The 16,327-nt window shown below is 49.8% G+C and overlaps 1 protein-coding gene across 2 annotated transcripts in view; it reads left to right on the top strand.

The window, feature by feature from the left end:
• SMC4 (structural maintenance of chromosomes 4) overlaps nucleotides 1-16,327 on the top strand; it is a 512,503-nt gene that overhangs the window by 80,622 nt on the left and 415,554 nt on the right. For both annotated transcript variants that reach the window (XM_086944206.1, XM_086944207.1), the window contains exon 8: nucleotides 7,748-7,888. In XM_086944206.1, coding sequence (XP_086800332.1) covers nucleotides 7,748-7,888 — 141 coding nt within the window. The remainder of the gene's footprint in view (nucleotides 1-7,747; nucleotides 7,889-16,327) is intronic.

The following is a 16,327-nucleotide window of genomic DNA, read 5'->3' as shown; positions in this document are numbered from 1 at the left end:
GCGTCTAAGTCCTCCGGCGATGTCATCCCGGAGCCGCAGACGACGCCTACCGACGCGCAAGGGTACTGCTACGCAAAGGTTTCCGGATGTAGTCAGACGCCTGGGGGTATTCTAAGGTAAGGAATTTCTTACAGATATATAGTTACCGAAGGTAAGTAACTTGTGCGACGTGAAAGCAATACTGGATATTGATTGCTATCTCTGGATTTGGTAACATTTCGAAATGTGATTAAACTACTATTTTTGTTATTTATTAAAAGCCCAACTCAATGGTGAACTTCATATTTGATACATATTAAGGAAAGGGGACTTTTAGAAAGTTCTATTATCTCTACTGCCCTAATTTGTATTGGCTCTCCAGAAGTGGCCCTGTGAATGCTTAGCCATGATGAGGTACGGAAACTGCTACCAAAGCAAACACCATAGCTTTGGGTGGAGGGAGGTGATTTATCTTCCCATGGCAGAAAGGCCACTTGGGTGTCCCCAGGAATTGAATTGATGTTGAGTAGACCACCTAAGCTTTTGTTCTGCCAGGCAGGCACTAAACCCAGTATTAAAACTGGTTTGAACAGACCAGGAAGGCACTGCTCATTACACTGATCACTGGTTGGGTGCACAGGCTCTGAGCAAGGGCAGAAGGGTTTCTCTATCTTAATTTTTATGAGTGTGGGGCTGGTGTAGGCTAGTTTACAGTTGGCCAGGCAGAAACTGCTGCAAAAATGGGTAGGGTTACCTCTGGATAATTTTAACCCATTGGTACAGGAGGAGCCAGTACACCCTAGCTTGTGCCAGATGGAACTATGGCATTCCCAGGCACCCCTTTCTAGACAATTTGAGAGTTTGTGAAGAGGGGAAACTCCCAACCCTGTTGCGCCGCTTGTCTGGTCCATTCGCTGAGGGGGAGATATGTTACCCCACAGCGCAGCTCGCTCCCTGCGGCAGTACTAATTTGTCGGTATCTTAGGGATCCACACAGTGTCTTGGTCACTCTTTCCTTGTGGGCCCCATGGGCCGTCAAGAGGCCATCTCAGTGCCCAGGAGGTCGGTAACGCAACCCCAGGCATATTGTAGGTTCTCTCCTTATGACAGGAGAAGGCAGATTCTGAGCGAGCCTGCGTAGAGTGCGACTAGTCGTCCATCTTGCAGGCTACATCCCCGCCCCCTTATTGTATTCTTAAACAGGTCCGTATTCAATTCTGTTAAAATCTCCAGTCAATCCGTTTAGATTCAGAATATATAATTTTACTGAAATTCCGTTGGGCTAGAAGCAATTAAAACCACTTACATCCACAATTATATATCCAAATGCTCGGTTAGATAAACTTTATTTCCTGAAACCACCAGTGATTCAAAAAATCCTAATGTAACCTGCAGATAAGTCTGCATCTTGCCATAATAAAATGGCAACATTTTCTTCCCTCTTATCACAAAATAACAGACTTTCATCCTTTTAATGCCTTGACAGTAGTTGCACAGCACCAAGATGTTTAAAAATGCCAATAAACTCACAAAGTATCCGGAGCCATCACTCAAAAACAGTGCTAACCACATATTTAAAAAAAATTAAATCCAATAAGTAAGCAGAAAAATTGTTCATTTTCAAGGACATTAGTAAGGAATGATTTTGTGTTAAATGCTTGCCTTGATCCCTTTGTTTAAGATGTGATTAATGATGTAAGCTAAATTGTGCCCCTCTCTACAAAGTGCCGCAAGAATTGCAGATTTACCATTCCCAAGATTACCTTTTGTATTACCAGCCTACTGTTTGCATGTAGCACTGTGATGCCTCCAGACTCCTTGTTAGATCCCATTTTTGCAAATATTCCCATCATGAAAGCAGCCCCCCGATCCCCCTGCCATGGACGGATCACTTCCTGATCCCTTTCACCTGGGAAATTAAATCTGAGAGCACCAATCAATCAATCAAAGACATTTATAGAGCGCACTACTTACCCGGAGGGTCTCAAGGCGCTTGGGGGGGGGGGGGGGGAGGGGGGAGGGGGTGCTGCTACTGCTCAAACAGCCAGGTCTTGAGCTTCTTCCTGAAGGAGAGGTGGTCTTGGGTCAGGCGCAGGTCGGTCGGGAGGGAGTTCCAGGTCTTGGCGGCCAGGTAGGAGAAGGACCTTCCTCCTGTTGTCGTTCTTCGGATGCGGGGGACGGCGGCGAGGGCGTGACTGGCTGATCGGAGATGGCGTTTGGGAGCGTAGAAGTTGATGCGGTTGTTGAGGTAGCTCGGGCCTTGATCGTGTAGGGCTTTGTGTGCGTGGGTGAGGAGACGGAAGGTGATTCTTTTGTTGACTGGGAGCCAGTGCAGGTCTCTCAGATGTCCGGAAATGTGGCTGTGTCGTGGGATGTCGAGGATGAGTCTGGCTGAGGTGTTCTGGATCCGCTGGAGTCTCTTCTGGAGCTTGGCGGTGGTTCCGGCGTAGAGGGCGTTGCCGTAGTCCAGTCGGCTGGTGACGAGGGCCTGGGTGACCGTCTTCCTGGTCTCGGTGGGGATCCACCGGAAGATCTTCCGTAACATGCGCAGGATGTTGAAGCACGACGAGGAGACGGCGTTGACTTGTCTGGTCATGGAGAGGGAGGAGTCCAGGATGACGCCCAGGTTCCGTGCGTGGTCTGTCGGTTTGGGTGCGGTGCCCAGGGCGGGGGGCCACCAGGAGTCGTCCCATGCGGAGGGCGAGGAGCCCAGGATGAGGACCTCCGTCTTGTCGGAGTTCAGTTTCAGGCGGCTGGTCGTCATCCACTCGGCTACGTGTTTCATCCCTTAGTGAAGGTCGGCTTTGGCGGCGGCGGGGTCGTTGGTCAGGGAGAGGATCAGCTGGGTGTCGTCAGCGTAGGAGATGATGTTGAGGTTGTGCTGGCGTGCGATGGCCGCGAGGGGGCTCATGTAGACGTTGAAGAGGGTGGGGCTCAGCGAGGATCCTTGAGGGACGCCGCAGAGGACTTCGGTGGCCTCTGACTTGTACGGTGGTAGTCGGACTCTCTGTGTTCTTCCGTCGAGGAAGGAGATGATCCACTCCAGTGCCCTCTCCTGGATTCAGACGTTGCTGAGGCGCTGCACTAGGGTGCGGTGGCAGACAGTGTCGAAGGCCGCGGAGAGGTCTAGGAGGATGAGGGCCGCTGTTTCTCCGTTGTCCATCAGGGCTCGGATGTCATCGGTGGCCGCGATGAGGGCGGTCTCGGTGCTGTGGTTGGCTTGGAAGCCAGATTGTGAGGGGTCGAGGGATCCGTTCGTCTCGAGGAAGGCGGCCAGCTGCTTGTTGACGGTCTTCTCGATGACTTTGGCTGGAAACGGGAGGAGCGAGATGGGGCGGTAGTTGAGTTCGGTGGGGTCCGCTGTAGGTTTCTTGAGTAGGGCGCTGAGTTCGGCATGCTTCCAGCTCTCCGGGAAGGTGGCGGTGTCGAAGGAGGTGTTGATGATGTCCCGCCCGTGGGGTGCGATGACAGCGTCGGCCTTGTTGAAGACGTGGTGAGGGCAGGGGTCGGTTGGAGATCCGGAGTGGATGGAGTTCATCATGCGGACGGTGTCTTCGGTGCTGATCGGAGTCCAGGCACGTAGGGTGGTGGTGGGGGGGCGGTGGTTCGGTCGTGGCGTGCGTCGGTTGAGTGCTGAAGCTGTTGTGTATGTCCGCGTTCTTGTTGTGGAAGTAGGAGGCGAGGGAGTTGCAGAGGTCTTGCGATGGGGTGATGTCGTTGTTGCCGGCATTGGGGTTGGAGAGCTCTTTCACGATGTTGAAGAGTTCCTTGCAGTTGTGTGCGTTGTTGTCCAGCCGGTCCTTGAATGCAGTTTTCTTGGTGGCGCGGATCAGTTGGTGCTGCTTCCGGGTGGCAAGCTTGAGGGTGGTCATGTTGTCCGGTGTTGGTTCCCTTCTCCAGGCTTTCTCGAGGGCTCGGCAGTTCTTCTTGGAGCTCTTGAGTTCGTCGGTGAACCATGGGGCCTTCTTGCTGCCGGGTCTGCTGGGCGGGGTCCTCAGTGGGGCGAGTTCGTCCGCGCAGTTGCTGATCCACTTCGTGAGGTTGTCGGCGGCCTGGCTGGGGTTTGCTGAGCTGGGGGGAGGGTGCTGGCTCAGGGAAGCGGCGAGCTGGTCGGCTGTGATCTTGTTCCAGCTTCTTCGAGCAACCTGTTGCTGGTGGTGGTGGATCGTCGTTCTTTTGAAGGTGAAGTGGACGCAGCTGTGGTCCGTCCAGTGGAGTCCGGTGGCGTGGCTGAAGACGATGTCTTTGCAGGATGAGAAGACTGCGTCGAGTGTGTGTCCGGCGAGGTGGGTGGGGGTGGACACCAGCTGCTTGAGACCGAGGGTGGCGAGGTTGTCGAGCAGGGTGATGGTGTTGCGGTTGTTGTTGTTCTCCAGGTGGAAGTTGATGTCCCCCAGGAGGATGTAGTCGGCGGAGGGGAGGGCATGCGGGCTGATGAAGTCGGCGATGTCCTCGCTGAATTGTGTGCGTGGTCCCGGGGGTCGGTAGATCAGGGTGCCTCTGAGGGTGGTTTTGGGGTCCGTGTGGATCTGGAAGTGCAGGTGTTCGGCGGTTGTCAGGGTGTCGTCGGTGTTGGTCTTGATGCGGATGGTGTCCCTGTAGATGATGGCGATGCCTCCTCCAGTGTGGTTGTTGCGGTCTCTTCGGGTGATCTTGTAGCCCTCTGGCGGGCGCTGAGGAGTCGTTCATCCAGGTTTCCGTGAGGAAGGCGACGTCAGGAGCTGTGGTGTCGAGGAGGTTCCAGAGTTCGATGGCGTGTCTGTGGACGGAGCGGGTGTTGAGGACCCCCCCCTCTAGTGTTGGTGCACCAGAAAGACCTTGGGCCAGGCTTTCAGTGGAAAAATTTTCACGTAGTCTGGAAGCTTCTCGCCCATTACTTTCACAGGACCCTGTAGCCGAAGCAGACCTCTAGGTGGATGTCGAACACACTAGACGCCGTCCTTCCTATGAGATCGACAGGAATAAAGGAGAAAAGACTACACACCGCCCCTTAGTACACACCTGAGCTGAGGGTTATGCGGAGGGCATGCAAAAAATTAGTGTGCCTGGAGAAAAAACTGGGAAGCAGCTAGTAAGACGGAACACCGAACGGCAATGAGGAGCTACAAGCTCTCCATCCGGCTAGCTAAAACTCAGTTTTTTGAGGAGAAAATCAGCAATGCCTCTAACTCATCAAGAGAAACTTTCTTGGTAGTTAAAGAACTTTTGAGGGTTCCTACACCTTCTGATCCCATGGAGAATTTGGAAGTCAAATGCAATAATCTGGCAGAGTACTTCCACACAAAAATTGAAAGAATTCTTATCTCCCTACCCCAATCCAAGATAGGACCGGAGCCTCTGGAGGATGAGGGTTTCCCTCAGAGGATCTTGGAATCCTTTTGGCTAGTCACTAAGGATGAAGCCCTTAAAGTCTTATGCTCCATTAAGAGTGGCTCCCCCCGGGATGTTGTCCCCATGAGGATTCTTAAACTGGTTGCCCCTTCCATTGTGGAGCCCATTACTGAAGTTATTAACGCCTCATTAGGCGCGGGTATTGTCCCACCCAATTGGAAGAGTGCAATAGTAAAAGCCCTCCTAAAAAAAAACACCCTAGACCCCCTAGATATGGCTAATTACAGGCCCATCTCGCTTCTCCCAGGACTTAGTAAAATCACGGAAAAATTGGTTAACTTTCAGTTATCCAATTTCCTTGTGTCTAACGGTGTGTTAAGAAGCTCTCAAACAGGCTTTCGCCCGGGCCAAGGCACTGACACCGCCTTGCTGGCAGTCACGGAGGAGGCACGCTGCATTTTGGATTCGGGGGGATCAGTGGCAGTGATCCTCCTGGACCTTAGTGCAGCGTTCAACACTGTTAACCATCGAGTGTTACTCCAGCGACTGTCAGACGCCGGAGTGAGGGGGACAGCGCTGAACTGGCTCAGGTCATTCCTCAGCGAAAGATCTTTCCAGGTTTGGGAAGGGGGCGCACGATCGGCATCCACCCACCTCCATTGTGGTGTGCCCCAGGGCTCCTACCTGAGCCCTACACTATTTAACGTGTACATGGCTCCCTTGGAGGATGTGGTGGCTCCATTTAACATCAAGATCGTGAGCTACGCCGACGACACCCAATTGGTGTTCGGCCTCTCCCAATCCACGGACAACTCCCAGATACTTCACGCCTGCCTTTCAAAAGTCTATTCTTGGATGAGGGACTCAGCACTAAAACTGAATGGGTCCAAAACGGAGATAATGTTGATGGGACCAAAAATTTCCTCTCTCCCTTGCTCGGCTTGTCCCAGCTGCCTACGAAGACCCCCCCCCCCGAACCAAAGGCTGAGATCAAGAGCTTAGGCATTTGGTTGGAACGAGATCTTTCCTTTAGGACCCAGGCCTCCAAACTAGCGGGTGTCTCATTTGGCCTCCTTCAATCGGTACGCAAAGTACTGCCTCTGATTACTTTTCTATCTCGGAAGCTTTTAATCCAGGGTCTGATCATGTCTAGGTTAGACTTCAGCAATGCGATCTACCTCGGTGCCCCTGAGGTCACTCTGAACAGACTTCAACAAGTTTAGAATGCGGCCGCACGAATGCTATACAACACCCCCATGTCTCGTTCGGCCAAACCAGCACTGAGGGCGTTACACTGGCTGTCTATACGGGAAAGGGTGAAATTTAAATCCCTTTGCCTTGCACAAAATCTTGCAAGGCAAAGGTCCTCCCGTCCTCCAAAAGATGGTGATCCTGTATAAAGCCAGTAGAACCTTAGGCTCAGACCAGCAACATCTGACTGTTGTCCCTAGGGTAAAAAAGGCCCTTTGGAATGCCCTCCCTCTAGGTCTACGCGCGGAACCATGTCTTCTGCGCTTTCGAAAACAATTGAAAACTTTCCTCTTCTGCTGATCTTTTCCGCCTCTGCTCCTTCTGGCATACTCTGTTGGCAAAGCGCTGGGATGCTCTAGGGTAACCGTGCGCTGTATAAAACCGATTTAATAATAATTGTGATCTATCAGGTGCCCTAAAGTAGACCACATCCCTACCTAACACTTGCATCACTCGCGTTGACTGTGGACTCTGATCCCAAACCTGCAGGAATTCAACACTCCTACAGCGGTGGGATGCTTGACCATGGCACAAACAACCAAGAGGAGGAGCAAGCATAACCGATGAACTTCCAACAAAATGAGATCCCATCCCTCTGCATCACTGAAAGGTGGTTTGACTGGAGAAAATGAGAAAGGAAAGATATGGCATTTCGGGGGAGGGGGGATTGAGATACATGAGGAAACTTAGTTTTTGTGCTTTTGGGAGAGTCACTGAGTAGGATCACTGTCACTATTTGTAGCACAGTAGTTTTCTTCCACCAGGTGAGAGTGGCGGATAATCACCAGTCTTTAAAATATTGTATATTAAAAGGGTTGTAATTCAGGAGTGACTAGAGTTTTTGATGAATAGGACAAAGGGGGATTTTGGATTAGAAGCTGCTCAGAGCTCTGGTTAGAGCTGCATATCTGACTGCTATGATTTCTTCCATAAATTTAAAATGTTTTTTAACTGAATAGCCACACTTAATGTGGTGGTAAGTTATTTTCAGGATTAGGGGAGGAAGAAATAATCCCTGGAATGTGGAATTGGGTGCCTAAGCACCATTTTCTTAATTTGTGACCTGGAAATCTTTTCTTACCTAAAATGCAAAAGGGCAATACAAATTGGTGTTGAATCTGCCCTCAATAACTGCTCTGATCCTCTATTGGAGTCTGATGGTTCCAATATGTTTGTTCTTCTGCAGTCATGATCTTCAAAAACGAATTGGTGAGCTTGATGCTCAAAAGGAGAAAATACACGAAGATACTAAGGATGTGAACGAGAAGAGTGGTCAACTTGCAGAAGAAATGAAAGTGAAGAACAAAGCTTTAAAAGATGTTGAAAAGTAAGTTATTCACATTTTAAAGTACTAAAATCAATGTTGAAAATGAAGCTTTAGTATGTAACATTATTTCTGTTTACATTAAAATGATTCTGGGTTACAAAGTAGTTTCATGTGCAGTCCTGGATGAATGATGCAGCCTAGGTAGAGCATCAGTCGGTTTTCAACCAATGTATTTGCTGCAGCTCAATGTGTATTATTAACTCATGAGTTTCTCCACACACACTGCTCCTCACCTTCAGACTATTGTCCTTGCAGCATTATTTGCTCCTAGCAAGGTTTGAAAGCAGAGTAACTATGCCATGCAGAATCAAGAACAACCCCCCCTTAAGGACTGAATTAAAGCATCCAATACCTGTCCTAGCTTACATGAGGTCTGTGGCTTATTTTGCTTCTCTTGTAAGTTTTAAGTATAGACTCACATGTTGTGCATACTCCTGCCTTCTCCTGTTATTTTCCTTGTAAACATTTTAAGCAAGTGTCTCAACAGTGGTAATGTTTGTACTTGCACTGTATGAAAACGAACAGCCTCTTGGCTTCTTGGAGGAATGGTCATACAGTCAAGTGTTGCGATTGATTAGTATACTCTTACTTTGATAACCTACTGTAATGATGCTTTTTACAATCTATAACGTTGTGCAGCATGCATTGAATATTCTGATGAGCGACGTCTCTCCTGTATAGCTGACTTTCCTGCTTTCTTGTTTAAGCAGCATTGCAAACTAACACTTGCACTCCAAATACAAAGTTCATGACCTTTCCTTTAATATGAAAAATGTAATCAAAATGTCATAAATTATCTTACAGTTCCACATTACATATCACTGTAGGAGAGTAGGGTCTGCAATCCTATGGTCACCCCAGATTTTTGCTTTTTGCTTCACTGGTTTACGACTTTCCCTGGCTGTGGGCCTGCTAATCATACCCACAGCCTAGCTGTTCTCTCTCTAAATTGACACACATGTACTTTAGGTGCATTTACCAATTGGTATTGGGTCACTCTTGTAAGTCCCGGTACAGTGTACCATAGGTACCCAGGGCCTAAGTGCACCCAAGACCTACCAAGGGCTGCAGCATGTATTATGCCACCCCTGGCTGGCCATCTAAACAGACACAACTGGCTGGTAACACAGCTGGGGCAAGGTGATGTAATCACCCTTTGCTGTAGATATAGTATACCTATATCTAACCTTAAAGTGGACACATATACTCCTACAAGTCACTCCTATGGCAGGCCTTACCAATCCTGAAGGCAGAGTGCTTGGAATTATGTGAGATGGAGCTTTAGCATGAGCTGAGCCTGTCTGCAGCTTTCGGAACCATGTCCTTTAGCTGTTTCCAGATAGTGCCATACCATATACTCATCAGTGCATTATAATCCTCGCGGTTATTGCTAACTTTGGTTTAGCATTATCAAAACATGTCGAGTAAGGTGTCTTACGATTTGGAATACTGCCCCCTCGCAAGTTCTGGCGACGGGGTAGCATTCCACCCTTCTAGAGGGATACGACATGTCCATAACTGTAACCCCGGTTAAAGTTAAACAGAGCCTCAGCATCACAAAATAGATGCTGCCGCCAAAGACACAAGTCTGACCTCCTGCTGCTGGGAGTCCTTCCAGCGAGGGAGGCCTGGACAAAGGGTTTCCTGCCTGGGGAGGTGCCAGCACCACCCCAGACAGGACTTTGTATCCAGAAAGGCAGGGCTGAAAGGAAAGAGACATGCCTGGGGCACACAACGTGTCCCCGTTCATACCCCGGTTCAAACCAGTTGCTGGGGCACTCCAGCCCCAGCTCTGGTGCGAAACCGGACAATGGATAGGGGGTGTAACCACCCCCCTTCCTGGTCCCACCCATGGGAGGGACCTAGTCACAGACCAGCCCCCTTTTTCAGAATAAAGGTAGGACCTGGCCCCTTTAATAATTAAATTATCCAGAACTAAATCCTACAAAGAAGAAACTCTGGACTTCGACGACGGTCTGCTCCACAGAATACTGAAGAAATCTCCCTTGTGGCCAAGGAGTGACCACCCTGCACACGCAGGCACCACCAAGCGTCCTAGCGGTTCACTTTGTCGTCCTTCCTGCCGGAACCAGACCTCAGAGCCCGACGAGACCCGGACTTCCAGACCTCTCCGACCTCAACTCACATCTGCAGCAAAGCTGAGATCCGTGGGTGCGACGAGACACGTGGGACCGGCCATCTTGAAGAAACTGCACTTCGCTTCCAGCATGACCTCTGAGGCACCGAGTGCTTTGGGGATTGAGAAGCCCCAGCCCCGAGCAGCACCTGCACCCAAGACCTGCCCTCCAGCATCCACGAGATCTGCTTGGGGCCCTTCTGCTTGTTTGCTACTCGACGCATTGTCTGGTCACTTGCCGGCTGGCCAGTGGCCTCCTAGACGACGAACCGACGAAACTACACCGCTGGTCTGGTTGCTCCAGACTGTCTCTTGCTTCCCTGTGAAGGAAAAGCACCCCGGACCCTCCTGGTGCACCAGACGCCATCTTTACTTTCCGCGTGGGTTGCATTTGCCAATCCCTGTTGACTCCGATCCTGGAACAGACACCGCCGACAGCGAGAGCCTGCGTGGGACAGCTCGTGCCTCCATCCTGGTCGTCGACGACGCCTCCTGGTCCACGTTGCTGCAGAGTCAAGCGTCTCCTCTTCACCTGATCGCGGCGACATCATCTGGTTCCATCCTGGTTCCACTCCGATCACTGGCTAGTGACTTTGAACACTCTCCCCTCTGCTTTCAGGTCTCCTTCAATCTGCCCTTGGATCACTCCGGACATCTTCCTCCTAATCGCCTGCAGCATCTTTCTTCAAGGCTCCATTGACTTCAACGAGGAAACCCGACACACTTTCACACCTATGCACCCGCAGCCCGTGGGTGAGGTAACGAGAGCATTTCGGTACTCGTGGGTAGATTTACTCTCCTAGTGTCCAGGTATCCTGTAGTTTTAGTCTTACCCAGTCGGAACTGTCCTTACCTATTTTGTAAATTGTTCATGTCCATTGACTTTGCACCGCATCTCGCGTGTGTGTTCTAGCACTGCACACGCGTCCCGTGGGCCTCCTGCTCCTTACCTAAGGTTAGGGTAGTGTAGTCCCAGCGATTCTACAGCCTCTGGACATACTCACCTTTTCTATAGTGGTCCTTCTACCACTATTTTAGTATATGGTTTACCGTGACCCTAGGGCACCATTGAAATTGTGCGACTTACTGTATTTTTCTAAAGAGCATTGTTATGTGCTAAGCTCTCTAACCTCATAAAGAGTTCAGAGGTGTTTGTTAGTAATAAATATATTGGTTATTTTCATAACCACCTGTGTGGTGTCCTTTCATCTAGTATTCAAGGGGTTATATGTGGTAAAACAGCTGGCTTCAAATGCCAACAGAGTTTAGCCTAAGACTGCTTTGTCCATGCTACCATTAGGATAGCTGGTCTATAAGGTTGACTTACAACCAATCACCATAAGGGTTGTTTGGACTTATACAAGGTGATCACTAGAACTAGTGAGCATCATATATCAGGCCAACTTCTTACATTGGTGTGCAGCGGTTGGGATTTGAGCTTGCTGTTGTTTTTACATAATATAATCTTGAGATCAATTGAAAGATCACATAAGGTACCATAGGTACATATAACAAAGCTTATGATACACTGAGTTCTACTGAACCAGCTGTTGTAGTTGAAAGGTCCTAGCACACCCAGACTACAACTCTTAGCAAGGGATCAGTAGGAAAACCCTTGTGATTAGTGATCCTCCACATGCACTTTCCAGATATGCAGCACTCAGTTTCCAGGAGATAAGACAATTGTGTACCCCCAGGAAATTGAACCAGGGTTCCAACCCTACCCTTCCTTATCTGTTTGGACTCTTAGAAGCCTATGATGCCCAGAAGGCCTCTAGCCCAGGTCCCTCAGGCCCAGCAGATGGAAGCATCCCCCCCTTAGAAGATGACCCTGACTCTAACTCCCCTAATACAGAAAATGTAGATGAGGATGAAGATGAGGAAGGAGATGAATCCTGAGGAAGAGGTAGAAACTGACCAGACCCAAGTTAGGAGACTTAGTCAGGCTAACTTAAGCCTACATGGAGCTAGGAATGGGGGAGCCCCAAACCTACCCCCAAATGGGGTTAACTTTGGGAAGAGAAAGGTCTCACTCTGGAGACTCCAGACATTCTGTTAACTCCCAGGGCTCTGCTCAAAGGAGGATGACTTCCCCTAAGTGGAGAGAGCACCAGGCAAGAATGAAAGAGGTTAATCTGAGGATCCAAAGGTAAGAAGTAGCCCTTGCCAAGGAGAAACTTGCTTTCGCCGATAGAGCAAAAATTGAGCGGGTTAGAACCCACTGGTGGCAGCAATATCCCTAAGGATAAAGACAGGAGTTTTGATAGACACCGGAGTAAAATAGTGCCCCCCTACAAGGTAGGGGATGACATCCACAAATGGATGACTGCTCTGGAAAGGGCCTGCAAAGAACAGCAGGTACCCCAGGGTCAGTGGGCAGCTATCTTGTGTCTCTCCTTTGAAGGTAAAGGCAGAGACAAGCTCCAGACCTCTCCGACCTCAACTCACATCTGCAGCACAGCTGAGATCCGTGGGTGCGACGAGACACGTGGGACCGGCCATCTTGGAGAAACTGCACTTCGCTTCCAGCACGACTTCTGAGGTAACCTCGACGAAGTGCTTTGGGGACTGAGAAGCCCCGGCCTCGAGCAGCTCCTGCACCGAAGACCAGCCCTCCAGTTTCCACAAGATCTGCGTGGTCCCCTTCTGCCTGTTTGCTGCTCGACGCGTTGTCTGGTCACTTGCCGGCTGGCTAGTGGCCTCCTAGACGACGACCCTTAAAAACTACACCGCTGGTCTGGTTGCTCCAGACTGGCCCTTGCTTCCTTCCAAAAGAGAAGTACCCCGGACCCTTCTTGTCCGCATCAGATGCCTTTTCCACTCACCGCGTGGGTTGCCTTTGCCAAAGCCTGTTGACGCCGAATCCGGAACCAACACCGCCGACAGCGAGAGCCTGCGTGGGACAGCTCGTGCCTCCATCCTAATTGTCGAAGACACCTCCTGGTCCACGTGGCTGCAGAGTCAAGCGTCCACTCTTCACCTGATCGCGACAACGGCATCTGGTTCCTTCCTGGTTCCACTCCAGTCACTGGCTAGTGACTTTGAACATTGTCCCCTCTGCTTTCAGGTCTGCAGCATCCCTGATCCACCCTTGAATCACACTGGACATCTTCCTCCTGGTCACCTGCAGCATCTTTTCTTTCTGGCTCCATAGACTCCAACGCAGAAACCCGACACGACTTCGCACCTATGCACCCGCAGCCCGTGGGTGAGGTAACAAGAGCATTTCGGTGCTCAAGGGTAGATTGACTCTCCTAGTGTCCAGATTCAGTCGTTTTAGTCCTAACCAGTCAGGATTGTCCGTACTCACCTTTTTCTTGAACTGTACTGTCCATAGACGTTGTTACACATCTCGCGTGTGAGTTCACACTATGCACACGCGTCCCGTGGGCCTCCTATTACTTACCTAAAGTTAGGATAGTGTAGTCCCAGCGATCCTACAACCTCTGGACAGCTCCATTCCTTTAATCGACTTCCTTATAGCACTTGTTTAGTATATGGTTTGTTGCGCCCCTAGCGCAACATTGTAATTTGTGCAACTTAAACGTATTTTTCCTAAGAGATTGTCATGTGCTTAGCCCTCTGACCTCATAAAGAGTTCAGAGGTGTATGTTAGTTAATAAATATCTTGTTTATTTTCATAACAACCTGTGTGGTGTCCTTTCACTTGGTATTCAAGGGGTTATATGTGGTAAAACAGCTGGCTTCACATGCCAAGAGTTTAGCCTAAGACTGCTTTGTCCATGCTACCATTAGGATAGCTGGTCTATATGGTTGACTTACAACCAATCACCTTAAGGGTTGTTCGGAAAGATACAAGGCGATCTCTAGAATTAGTGAGCATCATACATCAGGCCAACTTCTCACAGCATGGTGTGCAGCAAAGGCTGTGGGTCACCTTTCTGAGGTTCTCTTGTTCCTCCTTTCTTTGGCCTAGCAAGGCTCTGCTTTGGGCACTCCTAAAGGCTACCTCTTGGCCATTTCAGCCTTTCTTAGGCTTCCTGATCAGCCTTCTTTTCAGTTCCCCTGTTGTAAATCGCTTTCTTAAGGGCATTACTCCTCTTTTTCCTTCTGTTCAATTTATAGTTCCTCAGTGGGACTTGAACTCTGTTCTTACTTACCTTATGTGCGCTCCCTTTGAGCTGCTACACAACGGTCCTCTCAGGCTTCTGAGTTTGAAAATGCCTTTCTGGTGGCCTTCACCTGTGCGCGCAGGGTGAATGAGCTCTAAGCTTTTTCTAATAAACCTCCTTTTCTGACTTCATCTGATCAAGGTTGTTCTTAAAACTAGTCCTACCCAAAGTGGTTACTCTTATCCATATTGGACCGACCATCACTTTGCCCACCTTCTTTCCTCCTCCGTATCCTTCCAAAGAAGAGAGGCTCCACATCTGGATCCAAAGCGTGTGCTTTCCTTTTCATTGGATCACACAAAACTATTCCGGGTGGATGAGCAGCTTTTTTTTGGCTATGTGGGTGCCAAAAAAGGTAGGGCTGTACACAAACGGACCATTTCTACATGGGTTGTTTTGTGCAGCAAAGCGTGTTATTCTTTGGCAAAGAAGGATCCACCAGTGGGGTTGCTTGCCCTTTCCACTAGGGCGCCAGCAGCTACCACTGCTTTGGGACGTGGAGCACCCCTTACTGACATCTGTCAGGCAGCTTCGTGGGCATCGCTGCACACATTCAAATACATTACTGCCTGGATAGCCAAGTCCGGAGAGACTGCTTCTTTGGCTGTTCTGTTCTCCTGGACTTTCTGGTGTGAACTTGGTTCGCAGACTCGCCGCCTGGGTTGGTATCACCGATTCCAATAACCTTCCCGCGTGTGCACAGAAGTCCCTCAAAGCACGCAGTGTGCTGCATTTAGCACGCAGTGTGCTGCATTTAGCACGCGCCCACTGCACATCCCCTGTTACCGTTCACGCCGCCGCTTTTAAAATGCGAGCAGCGTGAAAAACTGTAATTTCCTGATTGACAAGTGGCCTTGCATTTCTGCATTCCATTAACAGTGCACAGCTGCGCGGCTTATTGCGACCCTTTAAGGTAGTATTCATATTAATTTCAGCGCACACAGGCCCTGCAATTAACATGGATACTACCTTAAAGGGTCACAATGAGCCCCACAGCTGTGCACTATTAAGAAAGGAAAAACACAGTGGAGGCTGCTTTCTTTGGGTGGTGGAAAGCCACCCCTCTTACTTGGTGTCACAATGCCACTAGCCTTATGTGCCACCCACATTGTTAATTAAACAATCACATCACACGCTGTGGGGTTACCTTACAATCCCTGGCCCCACAAGGTCTCGAATTGTGACTTGTGGACACTCAAAAACGCATTTACCATGAAGGCCACAATCAAGCGCCACTGTCGGATTCCTCTCTGCTTAACGTTGCCCTGCTAGAGCGGCAGACTTTGAATCTGGAGAACCGGGTTCCAGTCTCGGATTGGGAGGCGCAACAACCTGTGATTTATCGGCAAATCGCACATCTTTTCAAATCACTACCCCTTACAGCGCCATGGTGCACTACAAATACCTCTCTATCAACCATGATTGGCAGATGGGTCGTAAATGCCATAACATTATTTCACTTTCGTGCCTCATGCGCGCTCTTCATAATACCAGCACTGCATAATACAGTTAAGAAATCTGTCATTAACCCCTTCCACGCTGATGACGAGCTGGGCTCGTCATGGCAAAGCCTCCTCGCACGCTGATGACGAGCCCAGCTCGTCACGTAACATGCGATTTACAAAATCTCAGCGTGCGAGCGGAATTCCGCTAGCGCGCATGAGGTTAATGCTTATGTTTTATTTAGATTTTGGCAGAGTTTGTTCCCTCGCGTCAAATTCGCTCTATACAAGGTGCTAAACAGTGTACTTCGAAGGACCAGTAATCCTTTGTGCTGAGATGGGCTCCCACAGAAGACTTGATTTTGTTTTCAGTACCCCTTGCATCATTATATAGTCATTTGAACTAAGGATGGGACCAAAAGCAAGGGGCTTATTGCTGCTGGCGCCGCTCTGTGCGGTCTGTTAACTTCCGACTGTATTGGACTAGTCTTTTTCCCCCGTCTCCTTGGGCTCTCTAGGTTTTTCTTCCTTCTCCTTGCCTTGGTGTTGGCTGGAGGTTCTGTTGCCTAGTAGGGGCGTGTGGCGCTTCGGCCTACCATGGCCTTGCCCTGGTTTCCTCTGTTGAGTGTGAACAGGCCTTCTCCTTTCTTCTTCCCTCACCCCTCTGGGGGTGGGTGGTTTGCTTGTGAGGTTGACCCTTGCCTGGGGGAAGGTGCTTGTTGCCCTG

The sequence above is a fragment of the Lissotriton vulgaris genome, chromosome 11 (assembly GCF_964263255.1).
Source record: "Lissotriton vulgaris chromosome 11, aLisVul1.2, whole genome shotgun sequence".
Lineage (NCBI taxonomy): Eukaryota > Metazoa > Chordata > Amphibia > Caudata > Salamandridae > Lissotriton > Lissotriton vulgaris.
This window is presented reverse-complemented; position numbering and strand designations above follow the sequence as displayed.